Here is a 14,569-nt window from a genome sequence, read left to right as displayed (position 1 = left end):
GGCAAAGCGCAGCCTTATAGGGAAGTAAGCATACTCGGGGAGGGAATGGATGAGCTTGCTGGGGACCATTTCCTTCCTGAAGAAGTTTGTTTCCCCGAATAGACTGCAATTCAGACCACAGTTTTTTCCTACCGGGAAACTGAAATAATATTCAAGGTCTAGGAATTATTCTGAACATCTCTCAGTGCGTCATGATAGAAAGAAAGTGCCGGACATCTGGATAGTGTTTCAGATGTCCTGGATCTTAATCTGAAAGAAGTAAATGCAATTCGGTCGTCCCTCCAGTCCTCGAAACGGGTTTTTGGAACCAGTGGTCCACATCAACTCTGATATTCCACAGCTCTCTCATATCTTAAGAAGTATCTTCTCTCGGTCCCTGCTCGAGTTTACGAGAAAGAGCCTATTATAACAACAGCGTAGAATGTAACGATCCTCTAGAGGTTCGTTACAGGATTGCAAAAGTCCGTACGAATCGTCTCGATCGACGGCAGCAACTTTTGACGTCCGAGTGGAATCTTTCTTTAGAAGTAAGTTGAGAGTTGTGGAGACTTTAGGGACGCCCTTTCATTCTTCTCTTCGATATGTTGAGGACGAAGAGGCTTCTTCTTCTCTGCTCCCTTTTTCTCGATCCGGGATCGGTACCATTAAACGCCATCCTATGATATTAAACGGGGATGGATGTTTAGTCTCTTTTCCCCTTTTTCAATCGCTTAGGAAATGTAATGAGGAGTTATGACGTCACAGGGAGCGACAATGACGCTGATCGCCCCATGTTGGCCTTCAGGATCCTGGATTCACAGAGGTCACATCCTTCCTAGTTCACTTTCCAAGGACCTTTTCCGAGAGAGTCGGTCTACTCTAACTCGAAAGGTACCTATAACCTCTCCGCTCTGAGTCTGACAACGTTCAGACTATCGAGATGTTGACAGGAATAAGATTACCGTCTTCCATTTCCGTCTGAAGAATGGGATAAGCTGGCAGTCACAACTATTAAAGAATACGCAAATATGTTGTTGACGGCTTTTGGGCTCAACAAAGCCCTTCACGATCTTTGAGTTCTGTGGAATCTCGAAACTCGCTCACCATCTACTTTTTGTCTCACCTGTTTTCTCGGAGTCAGACACTCGTGCGAGATCAGGCGACATATAGTATCCCTGAGTTTCTTGTTGACGAAGTCGGTTTGCGTTTATACCACCCCCGATGATCGTGTAACATGAGACCAGGTTGGACTGTCAGGCATTCTTCCTTCGGGACTGAATCGCCTTTTTGCTCCTTGCTCCTTTCTCCTGGCACCAGAAGCTCGAGTCAGAAGTTGATTCGCTGACGACGTTGGGTTGCGTTGATACACCCCCCAAGGTTTGCTTAGATTGAATCGCCCAGGCAGTCCAGACACTCATCCTTCAGCGAAGAATAGTGCCTTATGGTCTTCAGGGTACAGCCTTGCTGTCCTTGATTCGTCTGACTGGTCAACTGGTCGGTCACCTGACTTTAGTACAGACGGACTGACTGTGCATGTCCAGATCGAAGTTTTCAATATGGAACTTAGACGTAGTCTGAAGTTCTTGATGTCAAAGCATTCGAACCTCTCCTACCTGTTAACTTCTTGCATGTGATCAGGAAGGCCTTCTTCTAACCACCCTAGATACGACAAAGAGGGTTAGTGAGATTTTAAGCCATCGTCACAAGTTTTGGCTTTAGAGAACACAAGGCGGTGTGCTCTCTAAGCCTTTCGTGGTGGCCTAAGAATGGAAACCCGTTTTGTCCTTGGGCCAGGAGCTTGGAAGCAAGGATGGCACAAGTTAGTGGGCAGGAGCCAGAGAGAGTCCTGTGCCCTGTCAGGTCTCTCAAGTTTTATCTACATAAAACTCAAGAAAGTCTAAGTCATTCGGGCAATCTGCAGTGTTCCGAAAAAGACCAGACTTGCCCATATCGAAGAACACCCTGGCTTTAGTGTTAAGGAGTTCTTTCAAAAATGCTCCTTCATTGGTTTGTTTTCACAAAGATTTGAAATCTTTTTATCTGAATGCTCACGAGGTGAGGGCGCGGCCTCGGAAGCATTTCAACAGAGCATGGCACTCAGCAACATCCTGAGTACCATGTTTTAGCGAAGCAACTCTGTGTTCACTTCACACTCCCTGCGAGATGTGAAGATGGCATATGAGATCTGCCTGCTCGCTAGGGCCGACTGTGTCTGCATACACAATCTTGGGGGCAAGAAGTACCACTCATCCTATCCTGTAGAAAATGGTTAGGAAGAGCTCTTAATTTAGTTGTTGAGTCGCCGACAACGGCGACTTTCAAGAACTGCTTAAGCCCTGTTAGTTAACACACCTTAAACTTTGGCTTAGGTTGGTCAGGTGGTGATATATAATTATATATATATATATATTTATTTTACTTCTTAGCCCTCATGGTATGGTCATATGGTCTAGTCACATTGTGGTCACGCCCCCGTTGACAGATCATCTGGAGTGCACCAGCTTTATAGGTCTCTATCTCGCTGGCAACTCTAGTAAAGCAGAAGCAGACTTGGGTGACAGTAATCACGAAGTCGGCTATGCTAACAGGTGGAACCAAGATGTAAATCATCTGCATGCATTTGTTTCCCAAAATCCTTCTATTCTGTCCCTTCCCACCTCCAACGGTGGGATTCAGCTATATATATATCTGACAGGTAAGTTTCATGAACAAAATGATATTGTTATGATACAATAAAGTTTGTTCATACTTACCTGGCAGATATATATAATCAAGTACCCACCACCCACCTCCCCTCAGGGGACAGTGGAGTAAAAATTATGAATAGAAAATGGGAATGGTTCCTGATACCCGCCTCCAGCGGCGGGAATGGGTACTAACCACCTGGCCGACCACTGCTGTGTCGGAAGTTTTTTAAATTCTGTCGGACTTCAGAAAATACAGCTATATATATATCTGCCAGGTAAGTATGAACAAACTTTATTGTATCATAACAATATCATTTTAAATTATTAACAGAAAAAAAATTACTGAAATTATATAAAGCAAATGTGGAAGAACTATGCATTTTAGTACCAACACAAACCTCATCAAAATGTAGGATTGGGATTCACACATTTATCAAAGTAATGTAATTAAATACTATTCAATAATTTGAGACCATACAAAATTCTGTTATTGGGTATACTTAACCTATCATATGTGAAATTGAAAATCGGTAAAAAAAAAATCAAGGATTTTAATGATGAACAATAAACAAGAGAAATAGTACAAATTTTATTGCCAACACACAAACTGTTTGCCTATGTTTACTATCATACCAGCTCAATTTTTGGTAGATTAAGTTAGGCTAGTCTTATCAAATTTGAGTCATATAAAGGTTACCAATTAAAAATACGTACTATACTACTTATATAAGCCAAACATTATTTAGCTCAAGAATTGGCAGACACCAGCTAGCAAGGAGTCTTTTTTTTATATTTCCAGACATTGTTTACTTTTTGTCAGCTGACTTCAACACCCCTCCTCCAGTTAAAAATGTGCACAGAATTGGACAGTTATTTGCATAGTATAAAACATATAGGAATGCATTACAAAAATAAATATAATTAGGAAGGAGGCCTCCTCTGAGGGCAGTAGCATTGAATATTATAGCTGTTTCAACGGCATTTAGTTTATATAGAATCTTCTCAATTCTTCTTATCTTTTTTTCAACAGCGTGTAGCTGGTGTATCAGGTTTCCTAAGGACATACAAAGATTTCAGTTGTTTTAGGTTTATTTCCTCTGACGTGTCAACAGCGCACAGGCAGTCATCTATGAGAGTAGTTTTTGTTGTATAATCTCATAGATGACTGCCTGTGCGCTGTCAACACTTCAGAGGAAATAAACCTAAGACAACTGAAATCTTTGTGTGTCCTTAGGAAACATGATACACCAGCTACATGCTGTTGAGAAAAAGATAATAAGAAGAATTGAGAAGATTCTATATAAATTAATGCCGTTGAAAAAAAAATTGCAAATATTATCACAAACTACTATGTGCAAATGTTTACCAGTGAACAATTTTCGTCATTTTAGCAGGATATTTACCATAAATGCAGTTAGTTCACTTCTCTTTTATTGATTTTCAAGTGCATATGCAATCAAAATCTCGAACTTTCAACATTCACTTATTAGTAGTGTTTGTTAGTTTCAACGGGTAACTTCTGGTAAATGTAAGATTTACTACATTGGAAAATACCTAATAATTGAATGTTTATTTCCATCAATACTTTATTTATTTTTTACTTTCATAGGCAAACAAATCTTATGTTACAGCTTATCATAGTATTGTGTATGTTGAAAACCTTTGTTATCAGTTACAAAGGTATGAATGGTAGTCTAATGTTATGATGTGTATGTAGCTTAGTCTTTTGTGCTGTAGTTGTATGATCAGTTTGCCCTATCTTCTACAGGATTGAAGGTCGGGGAAAGTCTGTTGTTTGTGAAGCTGTGATTCCAGGAAAAGTGGTGACATCTGTCCTGAAAACATCTGTCGCTGCTTTGGTCGAGGCTAATGTCACAAAGAACCTTGTAGGATCCTCTCTAGCTGGGTCTATTGGGGGGAATAATGCTCATGCTGCTAATATTGTTGCTGCTGTTTATATTGCTTGTGGTCAAGTAAGTAACCAGCTAACATGTCATAACATTTAGCATTTGCTTACTTTTAGTGAAAGTTTAACACTCCCTTTTTATTTGTTTCTGCTCAGAATAACAACCATCTTGTTCTTAAGGCTGTGCAATTACATTCATAGTAAAGTACAGCATTTTCTTCAAAAGCCTCCCTAAAAAATTACATAAGGGGCTATAGGCAAACTTTCCCACACTTTGATGAGACATTATGATAGTTGGTTAATTTTGATTCTCTCAGACCTTTCCAATGAGCCTCTTTCTCTTGCAATATCTGTCTTTCTCATAAATAAGGCATAGGAAACTGGTTTTCCATATTTCACTGCACATGAAGATATGTACAAATCGTGCTCATCACTAAAATCATTCCAACACGTAGTTTTTTTTGTTATATGAAATAAACACTTCTTGAGCTGAATTGATATGTCCCTCTTCAGTATTTTAATGAAGAATATAATCTTTTATAGGGGTAACACGTATATTATTAACTGTCTTGTAAGAGACAGTATTAAACACAATATATTTGGTAAGGGAATTTTAATTCCAACTGACTTTGTTATCTTTTGATGAAATAACGATGCTTCTTTTTACCAAGATGATCAATCAAGTCAAGTATGAGTAGTACTATTTTATGTTTATTGTAGCAAGTAATATTTAATCCACTTTCTTATTCATTTAAAGGACCCTGCACAGGTAGTAGGCAGTAGCAACTGTATGACCCTAATGGAAGCATGGGGAGACAACAAAGATGATTTGCACATGACAGTTACTATGCCCTCCCTTGAGGTTGGTACAGTTGGAGGAGGAACTGGTTTGCACCCTCAATCAGCATGTCTTAGTATGTTGGGTGTTAAAGGTATGTATTTTTTATTATTTTTATTATTATTTTATTTGGGTGATGATTAATTGTGTTCATACAATCAGCAAACATATGTTATTGGCTTCCTAAAGTGTTCCTTGTATCGCTTTCTGGACGTGTGGCATTCTGACTAGTAACTGATCAGTCATGGCAGAATGAATAATGCAAATAAAACTGGATAAACATACTTGGTCTCAGTAACTGCTGCTCAACTCTTGGGGTCACTGTCAGAGTTAGACATGAAAGCACAATACAAAGTATTAATGAAAAAGGGAGAAAACAATAAAAAATGAAAGGCAGAGTTATTTGAGCAGCCCTCATAAGTTGGTAATGCTTACAAAATACTTGTGGAGAGCCTTAAAGCAGATTACTCAGCAAAGGGAATAGTAATTGCAGCCTACAACACTAAAAGCCAACAGAAAAGTGCAAAATACATTGTGGCAATAACAAATACTGATAGCTTAACAAAGTGAAAACTAGGCACAGGAAGAAAATCAGGATTATAAATGGAAAACAAGGAATAATAGAAAAAAAAATTCAAAAAATACTCAAGATTATAAAGCCCAGGAAAAGGCACCAGAGTTAGCCCGAAGCTAATGGAAGGTAACTTTGCAAAACTAATGGAAGCCTAGGTAAGTCTCAGAGTTAGCCCAAACCTGATGGAAGCTAACTTAGCAAAACTAAATGTAAGCCTAGGTAAAACCTTCAAAGTTAGTCCAAACCTTTTGCTAAGCTAACCAACTGTATGATTAGTAATCTTTGGCAGCTGGAGCAGATACAGAAAATAAAAAAAAGTTACATACAAAAAGCCACTAGAAAAAACCAAAACACCAAATATTTATAGTATCCAAAAAGCTTAATATTAAACCTGACAGGATAAAAGGTACCATTTCTCAAGTAGTAACTATGGCGATCTGTAGTTATCAACTGCCATTGTTATAATTGCAAGAGCTGGCGGTGTGGTCCGCTTTAGAAAATATGGAAAAAAAATCAGTTTTATAACGCAAGTGAAAATACACCACATTCATATTTAATGAAGAATAATGAAATGCTGAGGAATACAATCCAGACTGTTTATAGCTGGTGAAAACCTGGGGAATTTCAGATCTGTGCAGGTTCACAGGCAAAAAAAGTGATCCAGTTGGCTGCTGGATACCCATGGACCAATTGCTGCAATGCCAGAACTATTACTTAGCTGCTTATAATTATTGTTTTCATTTTGGGAAAATAGATTGTTTGGAAATTTTGTTGACCAGGAAATGGAACTACATTACTAACATGTTTGTAAAGCAAACTTATGACCTTAACAGTCAAAGTTATATAGGTACCTCAAGAAGCACTTAACATGTAAAGCCACTCCCACGTTTGAGTACTCCCCACAGGCACAAGAGCTTTGACCATCATCAGATATTCTAGTTAGCAGGCGAACAGCCAAATTGCCTGTGCTCGTAGCTAAAAAGGGTAGAGACAATATCCGTTGCTTTGATGTCTGATATGAAATGCCAACATTACCTGACACAAAAGGTTAGCTGTAATCTTTTTTTCATTGTCTTATTTACTGCTTTGCTGCTGGTGAAGGGACACTGTTCTTTACATTTTTACTGGGTTCATTTTTTAAGATGTCTTGCTTAAAAACTGTGATCTTTTGAATTACGGTTTCCACCATTGTTATTGTACTGCACCACTGCAGCTGCTTATTGCTCCTACTTACTGTCAGCTTATTAACGACTTTATAGCTCTGCCATGTGGATAACACCTCATTGTTTGCATAGTGAGGGCACAGCCTATGGACATGGCTCAACCGTGTGGATGTGGCATTAATATTATGAAATTTATCCATGGAGGAACTGTTGCCATGAAAGTAATACCAAAAAATTTAGTTTTGCATGCCTGTACCGTTAATGAAAAATAATTTTTCGTTTCTATTCTGCCTAAATTTTTTTAGTGTGTCATCCTTGTAATATATGAATTGATTTATATACACTAGGTCTCCAAGGAAATTAAAATATATAATTTTATGTTTTTTACAGTAAATGATTATAGTATATTAGCCTCATTATATTTTATGATTATCAAATGTTCATAGTAGTCGACCCCCACATATTTGCGGTTCCAGATTCGTGGACTTGCCTATTCATGGATTTTTCTGTGGAACGTATATAGCCATTGTTCATGGAAAATTAGCCTATTCACATTATTTTTCATAGAGAAATACACAATAAATACCATATTTTCATGTAATTTTCACGACTAATGCATTTTTTTATTTTATAAAACTTGAAAATACTCAGGTAAGTATAAGCATTTTTAGAGGGTTTTTTTAGGTGTTTGTATCAAAATAAGCAGTTAGTACTGTATATGAACTCTCAGAAGGGGTTTCAAGTATTTTCAGATTTTAGTTATTCCGGGGGGGGGGGTACATATTCCTCATGAATAACAGGGATCGACTGTATAGCTTTCCTGAGTAATGATTCTTATGAAGAGCTTTACAGGAAAACCTGCTCGTTTTTAATTGCTTGAATTTCTAAAAGGAACATTAGTTTTCATTTGACTTGAGTACTAATGCTCATAATTTTTCATGTCTTATGAGTCTTTGAAGGTGAAGATAAAATAAGAACTTTTTCCAGTGTGGAAAGCTTCATTTATTTATGTATTTGCAGTATACATAAATAAATGAAGCTTTCCACACTGGAAAAAGTTCTTATTTTATCTTCACCTTCAAAGACTCATCTTCACTGTCTTTAAGACATGAAAAATTATGAGCATTAGTACTCGAGTCAAATGAAATCTAATGTTCCTTTTAGAAATTCAAGCAATTAAAAACGAGCAGGTTTTCCTGTAAAGCTTCATAAGAATCATTACTCAGGAAAGCTATACAGTCGATCCCTGTTATTCATGAGGAATATGTACCCTGCTCCCACCCCCCAACCCCCGTGAATAACTAAAATCTGCTAATACTTGAAATAAATACATAAATAAATGCTGCTCACACACACTTAAAATCATGAAGCTCTCACAATGATTACTGTACTTATTGTCACTGGGGGTTAGACTAAGTTAAAATTGCTGTGAGATTAGATTATTTATGCCAGGATTTTGCTATGTGTCCTTATAGAAACTTTTTTTATATTGTTCACTCTAATGATAAGGACAGGAGCCTTCATCAGATGTATTTTGTACTATATCAAGGTTACACATAAAAGGGTCTTATTTTATCCAGAATTTATATCTTGGCAAGGCTTTTATTCCACCCATAACTTGTCTTTGACATTGGTCTTCTTTTTCAGTAATGATTTGTGAGTATAATATATATTGAACAGAAAAAATTATCATTGTTAAATAAATCAGTTTGCTGGGTGAGAAATTCTGGTACAGTTTTTACCACTTGTGAATGCTTACCTAAATAGTGTCTAACTAAATCTGTAATAGTTCCTATGTGGAAATAAACCATCACCTTTTATATAAGAGCTTCTTTCAGCACGAGCTGGAAACAAGTCAAAACTTGGTAACAAGGTGGTTAACAAGTGGAGATACAGGTGAGTATCCCTTACTCACATTTCTTTCGGCTGCAATAGAGTTATATCGGCTTCAGTAGAGAACAGGTGTTCTATCATATCCTGACTGCTGGTTGATCACTTAGATTTGGGATGAGTACTCTCTCATTGCCATTCTCTTTTGTATAATTACATTTATTATGACTTCCTAACCCTTTCAATCGGGGATTATGTCAATGGTAATAACATTAACTTTTCTATTCCATTTTGTTTTAAGGATATCTTCTTGCTAAAAGTTGTCTGGAATTTGCCAGTTATGTAGCAGATTCTAATCTAAGGTTCATCAGCAGCTATTTAGTTCTCTGACTTAATATCATATGTATTAATAATATTGACTTTTCAGGTGTCTATAAGGCTTGGTTACTGTAGAAGTTCCTACAGGAGTTTGGTTTACCAAGGATTGGGTAGTCCTTCTGTCATGACCTACCTAATTTAACCTAGTGGAGGAGGAAGGCCTTTACTATCTCTTGATGTAGTTACTGATGGTGTCAGCTTTATTAACTGCTGCATTGGAAAAGAGGATTCAGGTTGCAGCAGTCCTTCCTGGAGAGATTCCTCTGATGGGGTTGATTTTGTGTTTGGTTTCTGACTTGACCAGCTTTGTGGTACAACATGAGTAAGGACACCAGAGGGAAGAGTAGGAAAGCCAATTTTGCTGTTTACCTCAACCTTGACTCTGCTTTCTTTCCTCACACAGGCAGTTATTGAGAAGGGAAATCTACTCCCTGAGGAAGAAGTCTTGATTGGCTGCTTCCATATGCTCTCCCCTTTTGGGGAGGGCAGGGGCACCTGGTCATATCCAGTGATCAGTTTTGCCCAAGTAGGGTTGGTCCTTGCATTTAGAATCAAGATGCTACTCCCTCCTCATCTCTCAATAAGTTCTCAGGAGCATACTAAGTCAAGGCTGTATGGTTTGTTCACTTAATGCTACAAGCCGTCCCTTTTTCCGAGTTGCACCAAGAGGGGTTCACCCCTAGCAATTGGGTATATTACTCTCTTGGTCCATCCATGATCAGACGATTGCTGTAGACAAAATGAGCAGAGCAGCTCTTCTAACTGTGACTCCTTGAGGTTGCACAGAGAATTGTTTGTACAATCCAAGTGGTGAGGGAGTTTGCGCAGCCCCTGTCAACTAGTCATGTACCCAATCTGGGTATAAAGGTTTTACCACTGACTACATGGTATATTGCTTTCTTGATCCATCCATTATCAGACATTTGTGGTGGACCAGTGAGCTGAGTGACTCTTCTCATGACAGCTCCTCAGAGTTGCATAGAGAAGGGTTGTGCAATCTGCTCAGTGAGAGGTTCATGTGGTCTGTTCTGCGGATTGGGTTAGCACTGGCAACAGTGTATATTGCACTCTTGGTCCATCTATGATCAGACAGTCATGTGGACAGGTGAGCAGAGTGAATCTTTCTCACTGTGACTCCTTGAGGTCACACAGAGAAGGGTTTCCACAACCTACCCAATGTGAGGTTCATGTCGCCCATTTGCTGGTTGCATACCCAGACTATGGATCAGTTTTGCTCTGGCCGCAGGTATTCTTCTTTTTCCTAGCCTTTGGGAGATTTGTGATGTGAACCTGCATCATTTCCATACTTGAGATGTTGGTGCTCTTTGGAGTTTGCACCTCTCACAGGTGAGACTAGCCACATGGCTGGTAGGGGAGTTGGAGGAGCAGCGCCAGTTCTTGTTCCTCTTCTTTCTGAAGTTTATAGCAAGTCTCGTAGCAAGAGGGCAAAGGTGTTCAAGTGAGAATGGGGTTCTAACAGCAACTTTATGGAGTCAGAGTGAGTGAGGCTACAGGGGCAGGTTGTGTGATCAGCTGCTGTTTCGGTATGTCCACCAACATATTTTGGGCTATTATGAAGTCTGCCCCTAAAAGTGTGATGGTTATGTTTGCTGTGATGACATAAAGTTGTACTCTTCCTGCCGAACAACAAATTCATGGTCTGTTTCCTGTATATTTTCAGTGGGGCTCCAATGGCAATGGACATCTGTCTGTACAGTGCTGGGGGTTGGATTGAGGCGGCACGAATGTCTTGCATGTGTCAGTGTTGACCAGGAACTCAGTCTTCAGTGTTTCGTCCATGATGAAAAAACATGTAGTGCTTTTGCCTGTATACCTGGAAGAAAGGCGGTGGAAAGCAGGCGTGATTTCTCTTACAAGGCAACCATCCGCCCACCACTGATGTTTAGTTTGTTGGGCGCTGCTGCGACCCCATTGCACGTTTTTTGACGTGGCAGTTGTTTTCACATTTTCGGGCTTTATTCCCAGACCTCCAGTGGGATGTTCTGTTTTAGGATTGTATTTAGGTTTGTTTTTCCACCTGGAGCTCCAGTGGTGGTACATGGGAGCTACAAGGCCCTCTGGATTGCTGTCTGTCTCTACATCATTTTGGTGCTGTTGCTGTGGGGCGGCTGCTGCCACGTGTGGTTTTGTAGGATCAGTCAAATTGTGGCCCAAGTGGATGGCATCGACTGTCTTCAGGAAATCGTTGAGGTCAATGGTTGATACGTTGGGGATGGCCGCGACTGTTTGGCGGGGTAATTTTGTGAGTAGGACCTCTCTCACAAGGTCTACGTTGTTTCTGGGCGACTGTTTGTGGCAGGGATCATAACTAGCTCTCATAGGTATTTGTAGATGTGATATGACAGTTGGTGTCCTATTGCTGCCCTACATTGGCTAAGAATTTCCTAGCATTGAGGGCAGGCAGCATGCTTTAGGATGACTTTAGTTGGACCTTCACTGCTATGTAGGTGATGGTAGTCTGTTGGTCAACAAGTCATTCTGCATTCTGTTCGAAAACATTGTCTGGCAGGAACTCAAGGACGGCGTCCGCTTTGTGGGAGAATAGATTTTCTTAGACCTGAAGATGGACGCTGCTCTGAAGAACCAGGCATCTGGGTTTTGGGTTGTGAAGGGCAGTAAGCGAATGCTTGCTGCTGCGGCTTTGTTGTTGGATGCGCTGGTGCTGGCGGTGTCAGTCATCTTCGGGGTCAGCAGTATACAAGGTAGCGAAGTAAGAGGCAGAGTCAAGGTATTTCTAATTTATTGACACAAAATCCTTGACCGGTCAAGAACTCTTGCGAGCAGAAAAGTAGTGTTTGACCTTAGGGAAAAACAAGGCAATGTCTATGTAAAGTCAGATGTGTTTTTTCACACCTGAAAAATGGTTAACAATTCTATGTATAAACAAATAAGGAAGAGATTTCAAATACATGCATATGGTTGGGAAGCTTGCAGTGTCTGACGTACATTAGTAATTACATTTCTATAGATAACATAAATTAGCTTCCAAACAAAGCGTAAAGAATCGCTTAAATTAGGAGCGCTGGATCTGTGTTTCTTGGGAGTGCTTGGTGCATCATGTTGATAGTATTTGTTTTGAAGTGAGGGTGCACTGAAGGTCCAGGCAATTAGTCGGGACTTCACAGTTCCTTACTTGAGTAACCCCTTATTGTACTACTCAGGTCAACTATTTCACCAGACCAGTAGGAGCTCAGGGAGCCATGACCTCCCATGCTTGTAAGGCAACTGAGATCATGGAAATTCCATGGCGCGGGTCTCGGCTTCAGTCTGCTGGAAGGGACTGACTGCCCCACTCTGTCCCTGCAGCTGAAGGAAAAGTGAGTGCAGTAGGTCAGCAAGTGAAGGATACTCCCTCAATAATCCATCATCTCTACTTGTTAACACCCTTTGTTCCCAAGTTTTAACCAGTTTCCAGCTCATGATGAAAGATACTCCTTTATAAAAAGCTTTGGTTTGTATACATAAAAAAATACAAAATCCTTATTCAAAATTTGTTATATTGAATGTTATGAACACAGTTTTCATTATTAAACTAGCTGGTGATACAGGTTATATTTAGACATGAATAACCTTGGTAAGATTAGACTTAAATGGGTTTTACAGTTATTGATAATCAATGATGTTACTCAACATATCCTAATACATAATATTGTTTCCCTCAGGTGCACATAAAGAAACTCCAGGAGAAAATGCGCGTCAGTTTGCTAAAATTGTGGCAGCAACTGTATTAGCTGGTGAACTCTCACTCATGTCAGCTTTGGCTGCTGGACATCTTGTTAAAAGTCACTTAACACACAACAGAGCCAAGGCTCCAACTACTGAGGCAACTACTACCTCTCCAGTGACAACTCACACCACTACTGTCTCTCCTTCCAACTCTGCTCCTGCTCTTTTAGCCACAGCATCGTCTTCTGTTTCTCCATTACCTTCAGAATCATTACCACAGCCTTGTAGTGTTTCTGCTTCTTTAGAAAACATTGCAAGTGGTGGTTCGTCACCTTCATCAGTTTCTGATATAAAAATAGATTCAAAAGTTGAAGAGGGATTATCTGGTAGTGAAACTAGTAAGAATGAATGTAGCCCAATTGTTAACTTGCCAGCATGTAAAGACCCAGGAAACTTAAATGTTCCGCATTCAAGGGATAGGTAAACATCTTGACTGATATTACATTGCTATGGTAATTTTATTTTCATTAGGGCTTCCATGTTTTAGCATTGCCATACCAGTAGGTATGGGTGTGTTACTGTACCAAGTACAGCTGTCATATCACAAAATGGTGTAGGCTTTCAAAATGAAATGAGAAGGCTCTTGAGGTAATGGATATACATTCATCGATGTTGAGATTTTTTCTTTTGTATTATATTTGTAAACATTACTATATTTATTGGTATTTTTAAAAAATTTATTTATGTTTAAAATATAAGGAAAAATTTTATGGTATTTTATAATAAAGAGTTATTTTATAATTTTACATTTTGTACATGAACTTCCCTGACAGATATATACTTAGCTATAGTCTCGACGTTCCCGACAGAATTTCAAATCTCGCGGCACACGCGACAGGTAGGTCAGGTGGTCTACCTTACCCGCCGCTGGGTGGCGGATGTACGAACCACTCCGTAAGCTTGTCAGATTTTTCTCTGTCGCGGGAACGATAACAACTGTTGTCGGTTCCTCTCGATAGTTTTTCGATTCTCGCTTGCCTGGAGTTAATTTGGACTTCTTTTGGTGACGTATTCGCTTTGTTTGGCTTGGCATACGCTGATTGTGGACCGGTTTGATTTTGAGTTTGATTTTCTTTAACGATGTCTGATCTAGAATCGGTAGTTAAAACTTCGGTTTTGTTTAGGGTTTGCGTGAATGAAGGATGTAAGGTGAGGTTGCCGAAAGCTTCGGTAGACCCCCACACGGTTTGCATGAAATGCAGGGGGAATGAATGTGCTTTTGCTAACCCTTGTAATGAATGTAAGGGATTGAATGAAGAAGAATATAAGGCTCTCTCTTCTTATGTTAGGAAGTTGGAACGTGATAGAGTGCGTAAGGCTTCCTCTAGAAGTTCTAGCAGATCTAGAATGAGTGAGTTGGATGTGGATCCTAATAGTACTAACGTAGAATTAGAACCTTCTTCCCAAGTTGCAGCCCCGGCTCCCCGCACCGAAGCCGAAGATTCGCCTTCGGAGGCGGCAGCTCTG

General features: G+C 39.6%; 1 protein-coding gene across 2 annotated transcripts in view; it reads left to right on the top strand.

Annotated features, from left to right (window-relative positions):
• The window catches only part of LOC135218347 (3-hydroxy-3-methylglutaryl-coenzyme A reductase-like), a 122,077-nt gene extending 108,234 nt beyond the window's left edge, over window positions 1–13,843 (top strand). For both annotated transcript variants that reach the window (XM_064254575.1, XM_064254574.1), the window contains 3 exons: window positions 4,435–4,639; window positions 5,330–5,504; window positions 13,039–13,843. In XM_064254575.1, the coding sequence (XP_064110645.1) occupies window positions 4,435–4,639; window positions 5,330–5,504; window positions 13,039–13,526 (868 nt within the window). In that variant the 3' untranslated portion in view covers window positions 13,527–13,843. The remainder of the gene's footprint in view (window positions 1–4,434; window positions 4,640–5,329; window positions 5,505–13,038) is intronic.
• Window positions 13,844–14,569: the final 726 nt, after the last annotated feature.

This window comes from Macrobrachium nipponense, chromosome 9, assembly GCF_015104395.2.
Source record: "Macrobrachium nipponense isolate FS-2020 chromosome 9, ASM1510439v2, whole genome shotgun sequence".
In the NCBI taxonomy this organism is placed as follows: Eukaryota; Metazoa; Arthropoda; class Malacostraca; order Decapoda; family Palaemonidae; genus Macrobrachium; species Macrobrachium nipponense.
This window is presented reverse-complemented; position numbering and strand designations above follow the sequence as displayed.